Source organism: Mustela nivalis (assembly GCF_964662115.1).
Source record: "Mustela nivalis genome assembly, chromosome: 13".
NCBI lineage: Eukaryota > Metazoa > Chordata > Mammalia > Carnivora > Mustelidae > Mustela > Mustela nivalis.
The window spans coordinates 86,488,944-86,502,646 of NC_139032.1; the positions used below are offsets into that span (position 1 = coordinate 86,488,944).

Sequence of the window (13,703 nt, forward strand, 5' to 3'; positions counted from 1 at the left end):
CCGTGAGAGCAGAGTGGGAGTGGCCCAGGCTTCACGGACCATTGCTGCCCAGGTCAGGTAGGCCAGCCACACCTCCATGTCTTATGGGCAGGTGGAACAAACCAAGGAACACGCAGTCTCCAAGGAGCGAGCCGCCCAGAGCAAAATCCTGGACCTTGAGACCCAGCTGAGCAGGACCAAAACTGAACTCAGCCAGCTGCGGCGGAGCCGGGATGATGTGAGTCGGGTTGGAGGGTAGGGGGCAGGAGAGAAGGGAGTGAATTTAGATTTTAGCTTCCTGGGGCCGGCAGGACAAGGTGTTTTGTTTTGTTTTAAAGATTTTATTTATTTATTTGACAGAGATCACAAGTAGGCAGAGAGAGAGGAGGAAGCAGGCTCCCTGCCGAGCAGAGAGCCTGACTTGGGGCTCGATCCCAGGACCCTGAGACCATGACCTGAGCTGAAGGCAGAGGCTTAACCCACTGAGCCACCCAGGCGCCCCTGGGCAAGGTGTTTTTATAACTATGACACAGTTTTATTTTTCTCAAATCACTTACCCATCCCTTCAGGATTTTCCAGGCAGATCCCCTTTATTTTCTTAACCGCTTTGTTAGATATCATTTACATACCATAAAAGTCACTCATTTAAACTGTACAATTCGGGGTGCCTGGGTGGCTCAGTTGGGTTAAGCCTCTGCCTTTGGCTCAGGTCATGATCTCAGGGTCCTGGGATCAAGCCCCGCATCGAGCTCTCTGCTCGGCGGGGAGCCTGCTTCCCCCTCCCCCCTGCCTGCCTCTGCCTACTTGTGATCTCTGTCAAATAAATAAAATCTTAAAATAAACTGTAAAATTTAGTGGTTTTTAGTATATTCACAGAGGTGTGCTATTATCGCCACAAGTTTAGAATATTTTCAGAAAGAAACCCCATAGCCAGCAAGCAGTCACTCCCAGTCCCCTGTCAGCGCGCCCTCAGTCCCTGGCAACCAGTGATCAAGACTCTGTTCTGGACATTTCGCACACTTGGCCTGTACTCCCGTTCTTCCTCCTAGGCTGACCGTCGCTACCAGAGCCGGCTCCAGGACCTCAAAGATCGCCTGGAGCAGTCAGAGAGCACCAATCGCAGCATGCAGAACTACGTCCAGTTCCTCAAGTCCTCCTATGCCAACGTGTTCGGGGACAGTCCCTACACTACCTACCTGACCAGCTCTCCCATCCGTTCCCGATCTCCTCCTGCCTAAGGCTGCCAGTCTTGGGCCAGGAGCCCGGATTGATGCCATGGGAACTGCGGAGGGGCCAAGCCATAGCCGGAAAGCCTGTTGTTTCCTCTCGCTTCCACTGACGGAAGCGTGTTCAGGATCTTGTCTGAGCTACTGGCTCCAGTAAAGTCCCTAAAGCAGCGGGGCGGAGGGGGGGTATGCAGGAAGGACTTAGTTTTCGTTCCTCTGACAGAGTCACCTGATGGGAGATTTAAAAAAAATTTTTTTTTTTTTTGACAAGCCTTAAATCTACTAATCTTAGGGTACCAGATTTTAACTCACCATGACATTGCTCCTTCCTTCCCTGAGAAAATGATCTGGACTTTTTCTTCCAGTTCCTTCACAGCCCTCCTCTTTTGAGGAATCTGTCTCTTGGGTTTTCTCTTCCCTGAACCAGCAGGAGCTATCAGCCCGAGGTCCTCACCACCTCTCCTGGGCTGTGAGCACGTTCACTTGCTGTTTTCTGTTATGGGTTCGGTGTTTGCCCCAGTGCCACCCCCCCATGCCCTGTGGAAACCTCAGGTTCAAGTGTCCGTGAGGCCGCTTGCCCCCACGCACTTCACAACAGACACTGAAGGGCCCATGTCCAGTGGCCTCTTCAAAGTGTAATCCCAGTCTCACTGATTTTTGTTTCTCTTTGCTAGGTTTGTATCTGTGGAATGCATTTATTCTGGAAATATGTGTGTTATTTTATAAGAAGCTTTTATAATCAATATTTAAGGCTCCATTGGATGATTTCCTTTACTCACCCCTTCCCTTTTCTAAAAATGATCAAGGAAAATGCTACAGGAGAGCCAGTAAACAAGTGCTTGGTGCCTGGGACACGAGGCTTCTCATTTTATTCTGGCCCAGGTCGGTTCTTCCTTGTGCATCATCTTCACATCATAATCCTGTGAGATGACTGGAGGAAACCGTTTGTAAGGCACTGCTCAGTGTCCAATGGGATGGACAGGATGAAGATAGGACGTGTATATGTTACTATTTTTAAAATATTAGTCTGGTTTTCCTTTTATAAAGATCTTATTTTGGGGGGTGCCTAGGTGGCTCAGAAGGTTAAGTGTCTGTCTTCAGCTGGGGTCATGATCCCAGGGTGCTGGGATCAAGCCCAATGTCAGGCTTTCTGCTCAGCAGGGAGCCTGCTTCTCCCTCTCCCTTTGCCTGCTTGTGTTCTTTCTTTCTCAAATAAATAAATAAAATCTTTTTTTAAAAATGATTTTTTTAAAGATTTTATTTTTAAGTAATCTGTACACCCATTGTAGGGCTTGAACTCACAACCCTGAGATCAAGAGCTGCGTGCTCTACCAGCTGAGCCAGCTAGGCGCCCGTTAGCTGGTTTCTGAATGACAAGATTATGGGCTATTTTTATGCTCTTCACATTTTCCTGTATTTACAAGAACAACACATTCTTTAGAGAGGTGAATGAATGGGGTACTGTGCTGAACCCTAACCTTTTTGTTTTAGCTGTTATTAGCCTTCTGGGTGATCCAGTCTTGTCCTGTCTACAAAACTCTAGAGAATTCCCCTGTGTCCTCAAAAACAATGGGCCCACACAGGCGTCAAGATTCAGTAAATCTCCTTCCCCCTCAAATTTTTGGACATTTTGGAGTTTCCAGCTTTTAATTTTGCCAAGGGAGATCATTTGAAAAACAAGCACCAGCTATCAATGCCACAATACCCAGCCTATTTTCATAGCCTTAATGATAAATGGACTAGAACTTACAATGTATGAAAGATCTTCCAAGAAAGAACAGTTGGGGGCAACCCTCTTGGGTCCCCTCCCTCTTTGGGAGCTTTGTACTATCACTCAATAAACTTTACTTTGCTGCCCACCAAAAAAAAAAAAAAAAAAACAGTTGGCAAATGTTCACCAATGTGGTACACATCTACACAGATCATTTGTATTTTTGTCAAACTAATGAAAACTTCCTCTGTGAAGGGCACTGCTATTTACAATGCTGGTGGGAAACACCTCTATTGGGGCACCTGGGTGGCTCAGTTGGGTTAAGCATCTGCCTTCGGCTCAGGTCATGATCTCAGGGTCCTGGGACTGAGCCCCGAATCAGGCTCCCTACTCACCAGGGAGCCTGCCTCCCACTCTCCTCTGCCTGCCTCTCTGCCTACTTGTGATCTCTGTCAAATAAAATCTTTTTTTTTTTTTTTTTAAATAGAAAAAAGAAACACCTCTTTTGGAGTCTATGGCTGGGCCTCTCGACAATGTTCTATTTTTTTTCTTTGTATTTTATTACGAACAGTTCAGAGAGTTTATTAAAAAATATCAAAAAATGAAAATGTTTCAAACTCCAGAGAGTTTTCCTTTCCACCTCGAACTGAGATCCCACAGAAATGGGCAAAAGAAGCCCAAAGTTAAAAAGTCCCAGTTAAAAGCTGGTTCCCAGCAAAGGTAAATCCTATCTGATGTATTGAGATAGAACTCACATTCCTTAAAATTCACCCTTTGAAAGTGTATAATTCAGTCACTTCCTGGATATTCACAAAGTTGTGCAACCATAAGCTTTATCCAGTTCTAGAACATTTTCATCACCCCAAATGAAGCCCATACCCCTTAGCAGCCACTCCCCCTTTCCCCTCCCCACAGCCCCTGACAATCGCAAAGTCTCTAAGGATGTTTGTTATTCTGGACATTTAGCAAAATGAAATAAAATACTATGACCAGTGCTTTCACTCAGAATAATGTTTTCCACGATCCATCCATGTTGTAGCGTGCAACCGCACTTCATTTTATGGCCAGATGCTACTCCATTGCTTGAACACACACCATTTTATTTACTCACCAGTTGATGGGACACTTGTGTTTCTACTTTTTAGCTACTATGGGTAACGCTGCTACGAACATTCTACGAGTTTTTATGTGGATGCATATTTCATTTCTTTGTGCGTATACGCACATACTTAGAAGTAGTGCTGGGTCAATGGTAACGCTAACCTTTTGAGGAACTGCCAGGCTGTCTTCCACAGGAGCGGCCCTATTTTAGAGCCAGCGATGTTCCAATTTCTCCACATCCTCATCAAAACATGCTGAGTGTCCTGCAATCCAGAGACTCCAGCTTTCAAAAGATGCTGTTCCCAGATCCAAGCAAGAGAGGTGGCCTGGGGGGCGGGGCGGGGGGAGAGCAAACCCTATGCGCAAGCGCAACGAAGAGCGGGCTCGGCGCCGGAGGCGGGGCTACGCAGCCGTTAGGGGCGGGGTTGCGCTGCGCGGCTCCGTGCGCGTCCCGGAAGCGGAAGTTAGGGTTCGTTTCCGGGCGGCTGATTCGAGGACTTGTTTTGTCACAAGTGGAGACTCTGAAAAGCTCCCGTAGGTGGACCATGCCGTCTGAGGGTCGCTGCTGGGAGACTCTGCAGGCGCTGCGCAGTTCTGAGAAAGGTCGACTCTGCTACCACCGCGACTGGCTGCTGCGGGGCGAGGTGAGCGGGGGTCCCGGAGTGGGTGGTGTCTTTCTGGCTTCTGGCCGCGGGACCCTGCAGTTCCCTAGCCCTCGGCAAGTCCTGCTCTGGGAACACGTGCGTTTTTCTGACAACCCGCATTTGTTTCTGGACTCCCGTGTGTGCATCTTCGTGTCCTTGAGTGTCTGCCTTCTCCTGCCTATACTGTCCTTTCAGGGAACTTCTCTTATTCCAAAGGTGCTCTTCTCTCGGAAGGCTTCGTTGCCACCTCCAGAGTTAGACCCCTCCGCTGTGCTGTGAAAGCAGCCCTCTCGGGGTCAGTTATGTACTGCACGTCTCTTGTGCTAGGAGATCCAGACTGAGCGGAGAACGATTGAAAAGGCCAAAATTCTAGATGACTTTGGGCAGATGGAAAGTTTAATGGGGGCGTGGCCCCTATACCTAGAATTTGCAAACGAAACCCTAGACTGTAGGGCTGCGGACAAGGTTAAGGCATAGCGCCTGTACCCGAGTTGCTGATAATTAGTTACAGATAGGATATTACCTGCCTCTTTACATTTACATGTGGGACAATTCTGAAGCATTTCCCTGTCTTTTAATATCACTGGCAGTTTGGGGGAATACATAACTTGTATTCTGTCGGATGAATCCCAGCGTGGGTCTGTCTGGTGTAGAGTCAGGATGTGCATTTTTGGCAGGAATACCGTAGAAATGATGCTTGTTCTCAGTCCTATCAGGAAGCACACACATGATGCAACCCATCCTAAGGCTGGGAATCCTAACCTTGATCACCCGGTCACTGGGTTACCTGCCAGATAACTGCGCTTAAAATGCCTCATTTTTTCCTTTTGTAACTGATTAGTATCTTTTGAGGACGTAATCCAAGATTACACTAGTATCCTTTTCCTAGTCAAACCTCCACCATTGGCATTCATTATATCTGTCTGAATCAGTTAACCCTTGAGGTAACCAAATGACGTTTCTTTGATACCCACCGTTCCTTCTACACTTGCTAGTTGGCATTCTACTGTTAGGAGGAGCTTTCTTTTCTCACGTTTAATGATTTATTTGTATCATCATATACTCTTGGGTTCCTGTTTTATTCCATGAGTTGTAATCCATTACTTGTGTGCTTGTGTGTGTGTGTGTGTGTGTGTACGCGTGCCTGTGTATTTTCATTGTGTGGGAAATGTGTCCTCAGGATAAACTCTGAGACTTGAGATTGCTGGGTCAAAAGGTAAAGGGAGGTGTCCCCCTTCTCCCCATACGGATGCATCAAATTGCCTTCCAGTCAACAAAGGCTGTGTCTTTTTGCCTGCAGCCTTGTCAACAGAATGTACTATTATACCTCTAATTTCTGATTATCTAACGGGTAAGAATGAAATCTCAGGATCGTGTTACAGTGGCTTTTGTAATTTAGATAGAACATTTTTTTCATATATCCAAGAATCAATTTTAATCTTTTTTTTTTTTTTTTTAAGATTTTATTTATTGTCAGAAGGAGAGAGAGAGCGCGTGAGCACACACAGACAGGGGGAGTAGCAGGCAGAGAGTGCAGCAGGATCCCCTTGCTCAGAGGCCTGATGTGGGACTCATGCCAGGACCATGGGATCATGACCTGTGCCAAAGGCAGACGCTTAACTGAGTGAGCCACCCAGGCGTCCCATTGGGAGCCAGTTTTATGTCTTTTTTTGTGACTTGATTTATGTCTTCTCATTTTTCTAGTGGAGTTTTTCTTCACCCCAAATTTTACAAGTTCTTTATATGTTAGGGATAATAGTAGCCCTTTATCTAGGATACATATTGGACATACTTTTTTCTAGTTTGTCAGTTGACATTTTTTATGTTTATGGTGGGTTTTGTATGTGTGGTTTTATTGTTTTTACATTTCAAACTTTGGCCCTGGAATATACTTTGGTGTAAGGAATGAGGAAAAGGGTGTTGTTTCAACATTATTTCTATTACGTCTTGGAAATGAGTCCCATTACTTTATAAGTGTGCATATAGCCTGTTTGCTTCTGTGTCTGGATTATTTCCATGGATTGAATATCTTTTTATTGCACATGGGATGTGTGCCTGTGGTCTAGATCAGTATCTGTCAGCTGTAGCATTATTGACACTTTGGGCTGAGCCAAATAGTTCTTTGTTGTGAGGGGCTGCTGCTGCTGTCTTACGGTGTAGGTTGTGTAAGGGCATCCCTGGCCTCCACTGACTAGACGCCAATAACACACTCCCAGTGGTGACAACAAAAAATGTCTCCAGACATGTACTGGAGGGTGAAACTGATCCTGCTGGAGAACCACTGATCTAGGGAAAATAGTAACTTACAATTTTTGAGTAGTTATTATGGGCCAGGTAGTCTTTTAAGCCATTTATTATTCATTTAATCCTCTCCAAATCTCCTGAGGTGGATCCTTTATTGTTCAGTTTTAGAAGCGATGAAGCCTAAGCATGGAGGGGTTAGGTAACTTGCTCATGGTCACGCAGGTGAGTGAAATGCAGGGATGGAACTCAGGCTAAGAAAGGTTGATTCCACAGTCAGAGCTTGCAATCGCTGTTGTAGCCTTTTCCCATATTTCCTGGTCATATTTTTGTGACATTGAGTCAAGTTCTCAGCCAGAATTGATGTGTATTTTAACTGCGGTGAAATAGTACAAGCTTCTCTGGTTTGAAGCGCTATATGGCAGCTCCACAGAGATAGTAGGTAACTGGTAGAGTTGAGTCAGTTGTCGCCCACATATTACAGGGTGGCTAGAACTTGTTTTATAGGCTTTCTATTATAAATCCCATTTGTTTCAAGGCATTGGCCTTTAGGTGAGTATCCATTTGTCCATGCCTATTGTTTTAAAAGATTTTATTTATTTATTTTTGCAAGATAGAGGAAGCCGTGTGGGAGGCAAGGAGCAGAGGGAGAAGTAGACTCTCTGCTGAGCAGGGAGCCCCATGCAGAACTCCATCTCAGGCCCCTGGGATCATGACCTGAGCCAGAGGCAGATGCTTCACTGACTGAGCCATTTCAGGCAGAAAGAGAGAGAAAGAGAAAGAAGCAAACAAACTACTTTCTCTTCATCTCTAATTGTTAATACAATGAGAATGGGTCTTTGGTGTGTGTGTGTGTCTTTATTCAGGCCTTCGTAGATTACCAGTAAGGCAGATAGTGGGAAGTAAGGACAAAATTATTTCCAGTTGCGGGGCGCCTGGGTGGCTCAGTGGGTTTAGCCTCTGCCTTCGGCTCAGGTCATGATCCCAGGGGCCTGGGATCGAGTCCCGCATTGGGTTCTCTGCTCAGCAGGGAGCCTGCTTCTCCTCATCTCTCTCTCTGTCTGTCTCTCTGCCTATTTGTGATCTCTCTCTCTGTCAAATAAATAAATAAAATCTTTAAAAAAAATTATTTCCAGTTGCTTGAATTAGTTGACATACAAGCTGGGCTTCACCCTCTTCTCTGTAGGATGTCTTGGAAGAATGTATGTCTCTTCCCAAGCTGTCTTCCTACTCCGGCTGGGTGGTAGACCATGTCTTACCTCACACACAAGAGAACCCACCTTCTTCTGAGACCTCAGCATCCTCTAGATCCGCCTCCACCCTCGACCAACCTTCATGTGTTCCTGGATCGCCTGTCAGAACCCCTGCCTGCTCACCATCCTCCTCAGCAACTCCAGATGGACCTGAGGTAAGGTTTGTGTTCAGTGGGAGATCGTAGGCAGTGGTGACCAAAAAGTTGAAGTTTAAGGGGTCCCGCTTGGCTCGTGTGGTGGCGGAGTGTACGACTCTTGTTTCAGGGCCGTGAGTTTGAGCTCCACGTTGAGTGTGTTGATTATGGGATGTGGGCTGGGATTGCCCCATCCAAACCACCTCAGCACAAACGGACACTCAGAAGAAAGGGGAAAAATGAAGCACAAACAAACAAACAAAAAAACTGTCCAGAGCAACTAAGCCATTCATTGGTTTATATATTGCTACATAAATATAATTTATATTATTATTTCCTTTACTGAGGAAAACAGTTAGAACAAGATCAACATCATGAAAAGCACACTGGTTCGTTCTTTTTTTTTTTTTTTTTAAGATTTTACTTATTTAAAATGAAACCAGATGGGATTGGGAGGGAGACAAACCATAAGAGACTCTTAATCTCACAAAACAAACTGAGGGTTGCTGGGGGGAGGCCGGTAGGGAGAAGGTGGTTGGGTTATGGACAAATGGGGAAGGTATGTGCTATGGTGAGTGCTGTGAAGTGTGTAAAACTGGCGATTCACGACCTGTACCTCTGGGGCTAATAATACATTATATGTTAATAAAATATTTTTAAAAAATTAATTTAAAAAATTTTATTTATTTATTTGATAGCACGAGAGATCAAGGGAAGGAGGGAACACAAGCAGAGGGAGTGGGAAAGGGAGAAACAGGCTTCCGGCCAAGCAGGGAACCCAATGTGGGGCTCAATCCCAGAACCCTGGGATCATGACCTGAGCTGAAGGCAGATGCTTAATGACTGAGCCACCCAGGTGCCCCAAGCACACTGGTTCTAACCTAAATTGTTTTATTGTTCTTATGTTTATTACTCATAAGTAGGGATGTGGTTTCCATCTAGAAGGGATAACACCAAGTTTACCATCTAGAATGCTTAATTTTTCCGTTTTTTTGTCTATATAGGGCAAACATGAGTCCCGGCATACAGAACCTATGGTACTTCAGTCCTCCCGGGGGATGCAGGTGGAAGGCTGCATCCGAATGTATGAGCTGGTGCACAGGATGAGAGGGGCGGTAAGTGACCCATGAGGTCCGGCAGGCTTGACCTGAGGGAGCCATATGTCAGCGCAGTTCTGCAGGCGTCATGGATGTCTACCCCGTGCTAGTTGTCCTGTCGCCAGTGCTGGTCGCCCCTGATTCATTTGGGGAGATAGTGTAATGTAGCAGTCACAAGGGAGCTCTCTGAAGGGAGATCTGGGTTCAAATCCTAGCTCTTCTAGGATTTACATATGACTTCAAGAAAATTACTTAGACTTTCCTGGCTTCCATTTACTTCTTCAGAATTTGAAGATGATCTGGGGCTATCAGATAAGGTTATAATGAGAAGATGGATCTTTTTTTTTTCGAGAAGATGGATCTTAACAGTCTCCTGAGGAAAGATTAACAGTACTTTAATAATTTATTTGACTTTATTATTTTTTCATAATTTGCCAATAAAAATTAGAAAGATTTTAATTCCCAAGTCTTTTGAGAAAACAACATTAAGGCAACAGAAATTGGAACACCTAATTCATAAATTTAACAACGAACCAATATAATTACGTTATATAAAGTAACCCATTTATTATAGGCTAGCGGTGTTTCAAATGCCGTAGGTCCGGGCCCCACCGGTTGTCGTGTTCATGGAAGAACCACAGTGCCAGCTCCCCACAGCTCGTCTTTTCGTCTTGTTTTTGCCATAGAGGAAGCACGTGTACTTGGCGTTGTGCTGGTTTATTTCAGTCTTCTCCACCATTTTCCTGAGGGAGGCCCCATAACTGCTCCTGTATTTACAGAGGATTCCAACCCTCTGGGTGCCTTTGCCATGTCACAACCAACTAGATCTGAACCCAGAGAGCTGACTTTATTATTTTTTAATTAAAAAAGCAATGCATGATTTTGTGAACATTCCACAGATGACATGAGTTTATAAAGTGCGAGTCTTCTGGCATCAGCCCTCCATCCATTCACTCACTCCTTCACTGAGTCAACCAATAGCTGTCATGTGCTTGCTGAGCACTTGGATGCTGTTGTCTAGAGAAAATACTGAGCAAAGCAGACACGAATCCAGGTTCTTATGGGGAATCTACACTGGTAAGGAGAGGTAGGAGTAAACGAGAGAACTAAATACAAAGTAGGTGGAAGCCGTCGCACTCGGAATGAAAGGCAATGGCTGCTTCCACTTGGGTGGTGGCAATGCGCATAGTGGGAAGTGGGTAGATCCTGGATAGGTGGGGCCCTTTCAGCTGAACACTTACGTCCTTCATCTCTGGGAAATGTTTTCCCTTTGATTGGTTTGTCTTCCTCCATTTCCTTGTTTCCTTCTGGGAACTTTTATTAGTCAGAGATGGGGTGTCCTAGATTAATTCCCTATTTCTCCTATTCTGTCTCTCATTTTCCTATTGTCTTTCTCTGTTTTCCAGAAGATTTCTTTATTTTATTCCTCCATTGTGGTTTGAAAAGACATGTATATATATTTTTTTAAAATGATGAGTTTTTTTCTTATTCTCCACTTGTTCTTTTTTCAGAGCATTTTACTCTTATATCATATTAGCGTCGTTTTTTCAGATTTAATTGTGTTTTTTGAAGTAGCTATTTCTTCTAGATTCATTATTTTCCAGTTGTTCACCTTGATCTCCTAGGGTACAGAGTTTCCTCTAATAGCTGAGGACCTTCCTTTGCCAGGGGTTGGACCAAGGCTTCCAGGTCCATAGTCAGAAGCAAGATTATCATGCTTTTGGGCTTCCTGAGTGTCGGCGTTCCTAGGGTATTGTTCTGGAACATCAGCCTCCATGCTAGACAGTCTAGTTATCTCCAGACAGGTTTTTCATTTTCTTACAGGGAAGATCTCTGCATGTTTTTGGGGTGGGAGTGAGTGTGATCGTGTAATCAATCACCCCCAGACTTGCGGCTTGCCACCATCACTGCATTTCTTCACTGTCTTTCACGTTTCTGGAGGTCAACCCGCTCCACTGGGTGGTCCTCACTTAGAGGCCAGGAGGTTGCAGCGGCTGGGGCCAGAGTTCTTTGAGCGGCTTCCCCTGCCACCGGGGTAGCAGCTGAAGTGCGCTGTTGGCTGGAACGTCTGTCCTCTTCCCATGGCAGGGCTTCCTCATAGCAAAGCATCCTAAGAAACACTGGCCGAGTCGTGTGGCCTTTAATAACATGGTCTTGGAAGTTGTGTAACATTCTTTCTCTTTGCCGTGCTCTTTTGGTCAGGGCAGTCTTTAAAAAAAAAAAAAAAAAAAAATTATTTATTTATTTGACAGAGAGAGATCACAAGCAGGCAGAGAGGCAGGCAGAGAGAGAGGAGGAAGCAGGCTCCCAGCTGAGCAGAGAGCCCGATGCAGGGCTCGATCCTAGGACCCTGGGATCATGACCTGAGCCGAAGGCAGCGGCTTAACTCACTGAGCCACCCAGGCGCCCCTGGTCAGGGCAGTCTTGAAGCTCTGCTCAGGGTGAAGTGCAGGAGGCGGGAGGGTGTCTGAGAATGCGCGGATCTCTTTTTAAATCATTACACAGGACAACAGTAAAAACAAATCAAGCACAAAATGGGCCAAAGTAGAGGTACTTTGCCGAAGATACAGGCAAAGAAACACATGAGAAAGATATTAAAAAATCATTACAGCACACGTACCTGGCTCTTGGCTGTTCTAATCTCATGATCTTGGGGCGGGGGTAAGGGCTGACTATTTTTTCCACAAACACTCAGCTGTTTCTGCCTTCAGCCCCATGAACCACACCTGATTTCAGCTCTGGCATTTCCCTGTCTGGAGCCTCTTCGGCGGGGTTCTGCTAGGTTGGCTCTAGGGACTTAGCCCGCTTGTGCACGCGTGTGCAAGTGTGTGCGTGTGTGCATCCTCGCGTTTTCTCAGCCCTGCTCTGTCGGGCCACATTCCTCCACAGAAACTTTCTATCTTCCAGAGGCGTGTTGAAAGTTTTTCCCTGCTGAAGAGCCCATGTGCTCTCTGTTGTTGAGTCCTTTTTTCCTTCCCAATTCTCTGTTTATACAGAGGCTCAGAGGCGAGGTTATGTATGCTTGTGGTCGCTTTGCATTCTTGCACTGGAAGCTTTAAAATAGGATAACGTAGTGTCTTCACAATACATGTTGCTGTATCTTCATCCCAGTTCGTAGAGCAGCTCGTGCTGTTTGAAGGCTGCTGGGTGTTCTTAGTCCCACCTACTGTCAAAGGTCTAGTCAATCCCCGGTTAATTTAAATTGTTTTAAATTTATTGCCATCATCCGCAGGGCCGCTGTAAGCGTCCTGGACGTATATCTTTGCACATGCTTGCAAATGTTTCCTCAGGATAGATTCCTAAAATTAAACTAGTGTCAAAGGATTTATACACTTTAACTTTTGATAGTTAGAATGTCAAGGTCACCCTTAAAAACCGTGTGAGAGGGGCGCCTGGGTGGCTCAGTGGGTTGAGCCGCTGCCTTCGGCTCGGGTCATGATCTCAGGGTCCTGGGATCGAGTCCCGCATCGGGCTCTCTGCTCGGCAGGGAGCCTGCTTCCCTCTCTCTCTCTCTCTCTCTGCCTGCCTCTCCATCTACTTGTGATTTCTCTCTGTCAAATAAATAAATAAAATCTTTAAAAGAAAAAAAAAAACCATGTGAGAGTACTCTCACGAGTGGGAGTGGGATACCTGATGCCCTTAGGAATGGAGGAAGGGGGCTGTCCTACCTGGAGGTGGGGGAGGGGGTGGAGGCAGAGACGATAAGGTAAGGAAAGGAGTGAGGTAGGAATGGGCACAGCATGTTTATGGACTCCGATGAGGATTTCTGCTGGTCACTCTGGAACCATCATCAACATGCACACGTTGGAGGCATAGGTGCGCAGGGCTGTTTGACCCTGTGTTGGTAGATACGTGTTCATTCTCGGCGGATACGGGAGTGACAGAAACCAAATGGGGCAAATTGGAGGAGCTTTCCAAAACAGCTGAGTGTAAACATCCACCTAGAGGGGAGACGGAACTCAAGTGTAGCTTCTGAGAAGTAAGCAGCTGGATCCATGCCCTTGAGTGTCTCCGGAGCCAAGAACCGGCGGGAGGGCAGTCCCTGTGGGTGAGCGAGCAAGTGGCAGAGAGCTGGTGCCGATCCTTTGCAGGAGGGCCTGCGGCAGTGGCAAGAGGAGCAGGAGAGGAAGGTGCGAGCCCTCTCCGAGATGGCATGTGAGCAGCTAAAGCGCTTTGATGAGCGGAAGGAGCTACAACATCATAAGGAGCTCCGGGACTTCCGGGAAGTGATGGAGAAGAGGTAAGTTCCGGGACTTCCGGGAAGTGATGGAGAAGAGGTAAGTTCCGGGACTTCCGGGAAGTGATGGAGAAGAGGTA

The 13,703-nt window shown here is 46.1% G+C and overlaps 2 protein-coding genes across 23 annotated transcripts in view; both read left to right on the plus strand.

Annotated features, from left to right (window-relative positions):
- The window catches only part of ODF2 (outer dense fiber of sperm tails 2), a 37,043-nt gene extending 34,595 nt beyond the window's left edge, over window positions 1-2,448 (plus strand). For all 22 annotated transcript variants that reach the window (XM_082695816.1, XM_082695827.1, XM_082695832.1 and 19 more), the window contains 2 exons: window positions 92-217; window positions 1,029-2,448. In XM_082695816.1, the coding sequence (XP_082551942.1) occupies window positions 92-217; window positions 1,029-1,217 (315 nt within the window). In that variant the 3' untranslated portion in view covers window positions 1,218-2,448. The remainder of the gene's footprint in view (window positions 1-91; window positions 218-1,028) is intronic.
- Window positions 2,449-4,465: 2,017 nt separating this feature from the next.
- Window positions 4,466-13,703, plus strand: part of GLE1 (GLE1 RNA export mediator) — a 28,157-nt gene continuing 18,919 nt past the window's right edge. Inside the window, exons 1-4 of the mRNA XM_082695849.1 lie at window positions 4,466-4,661; window positions 8,089-8,310; window positions 9,294-9,404; window positions 13,478-13,626. Coding sequence (XP_082551975.1) covers window positions 4,563-4,661; window positions 8,089-8,310; window positions 9,294-9,404; window positions 13,478-13,626 — 581 coding nt within the window. The 5' untranslated portion in view covers window positions 4,466-4,562. The remainder of the gene's footprint in view (window positions 4,662-8,088; window positions 8,311-9,293; window positions 9,405-13,477; window positions 13,627-13,703) is intronic.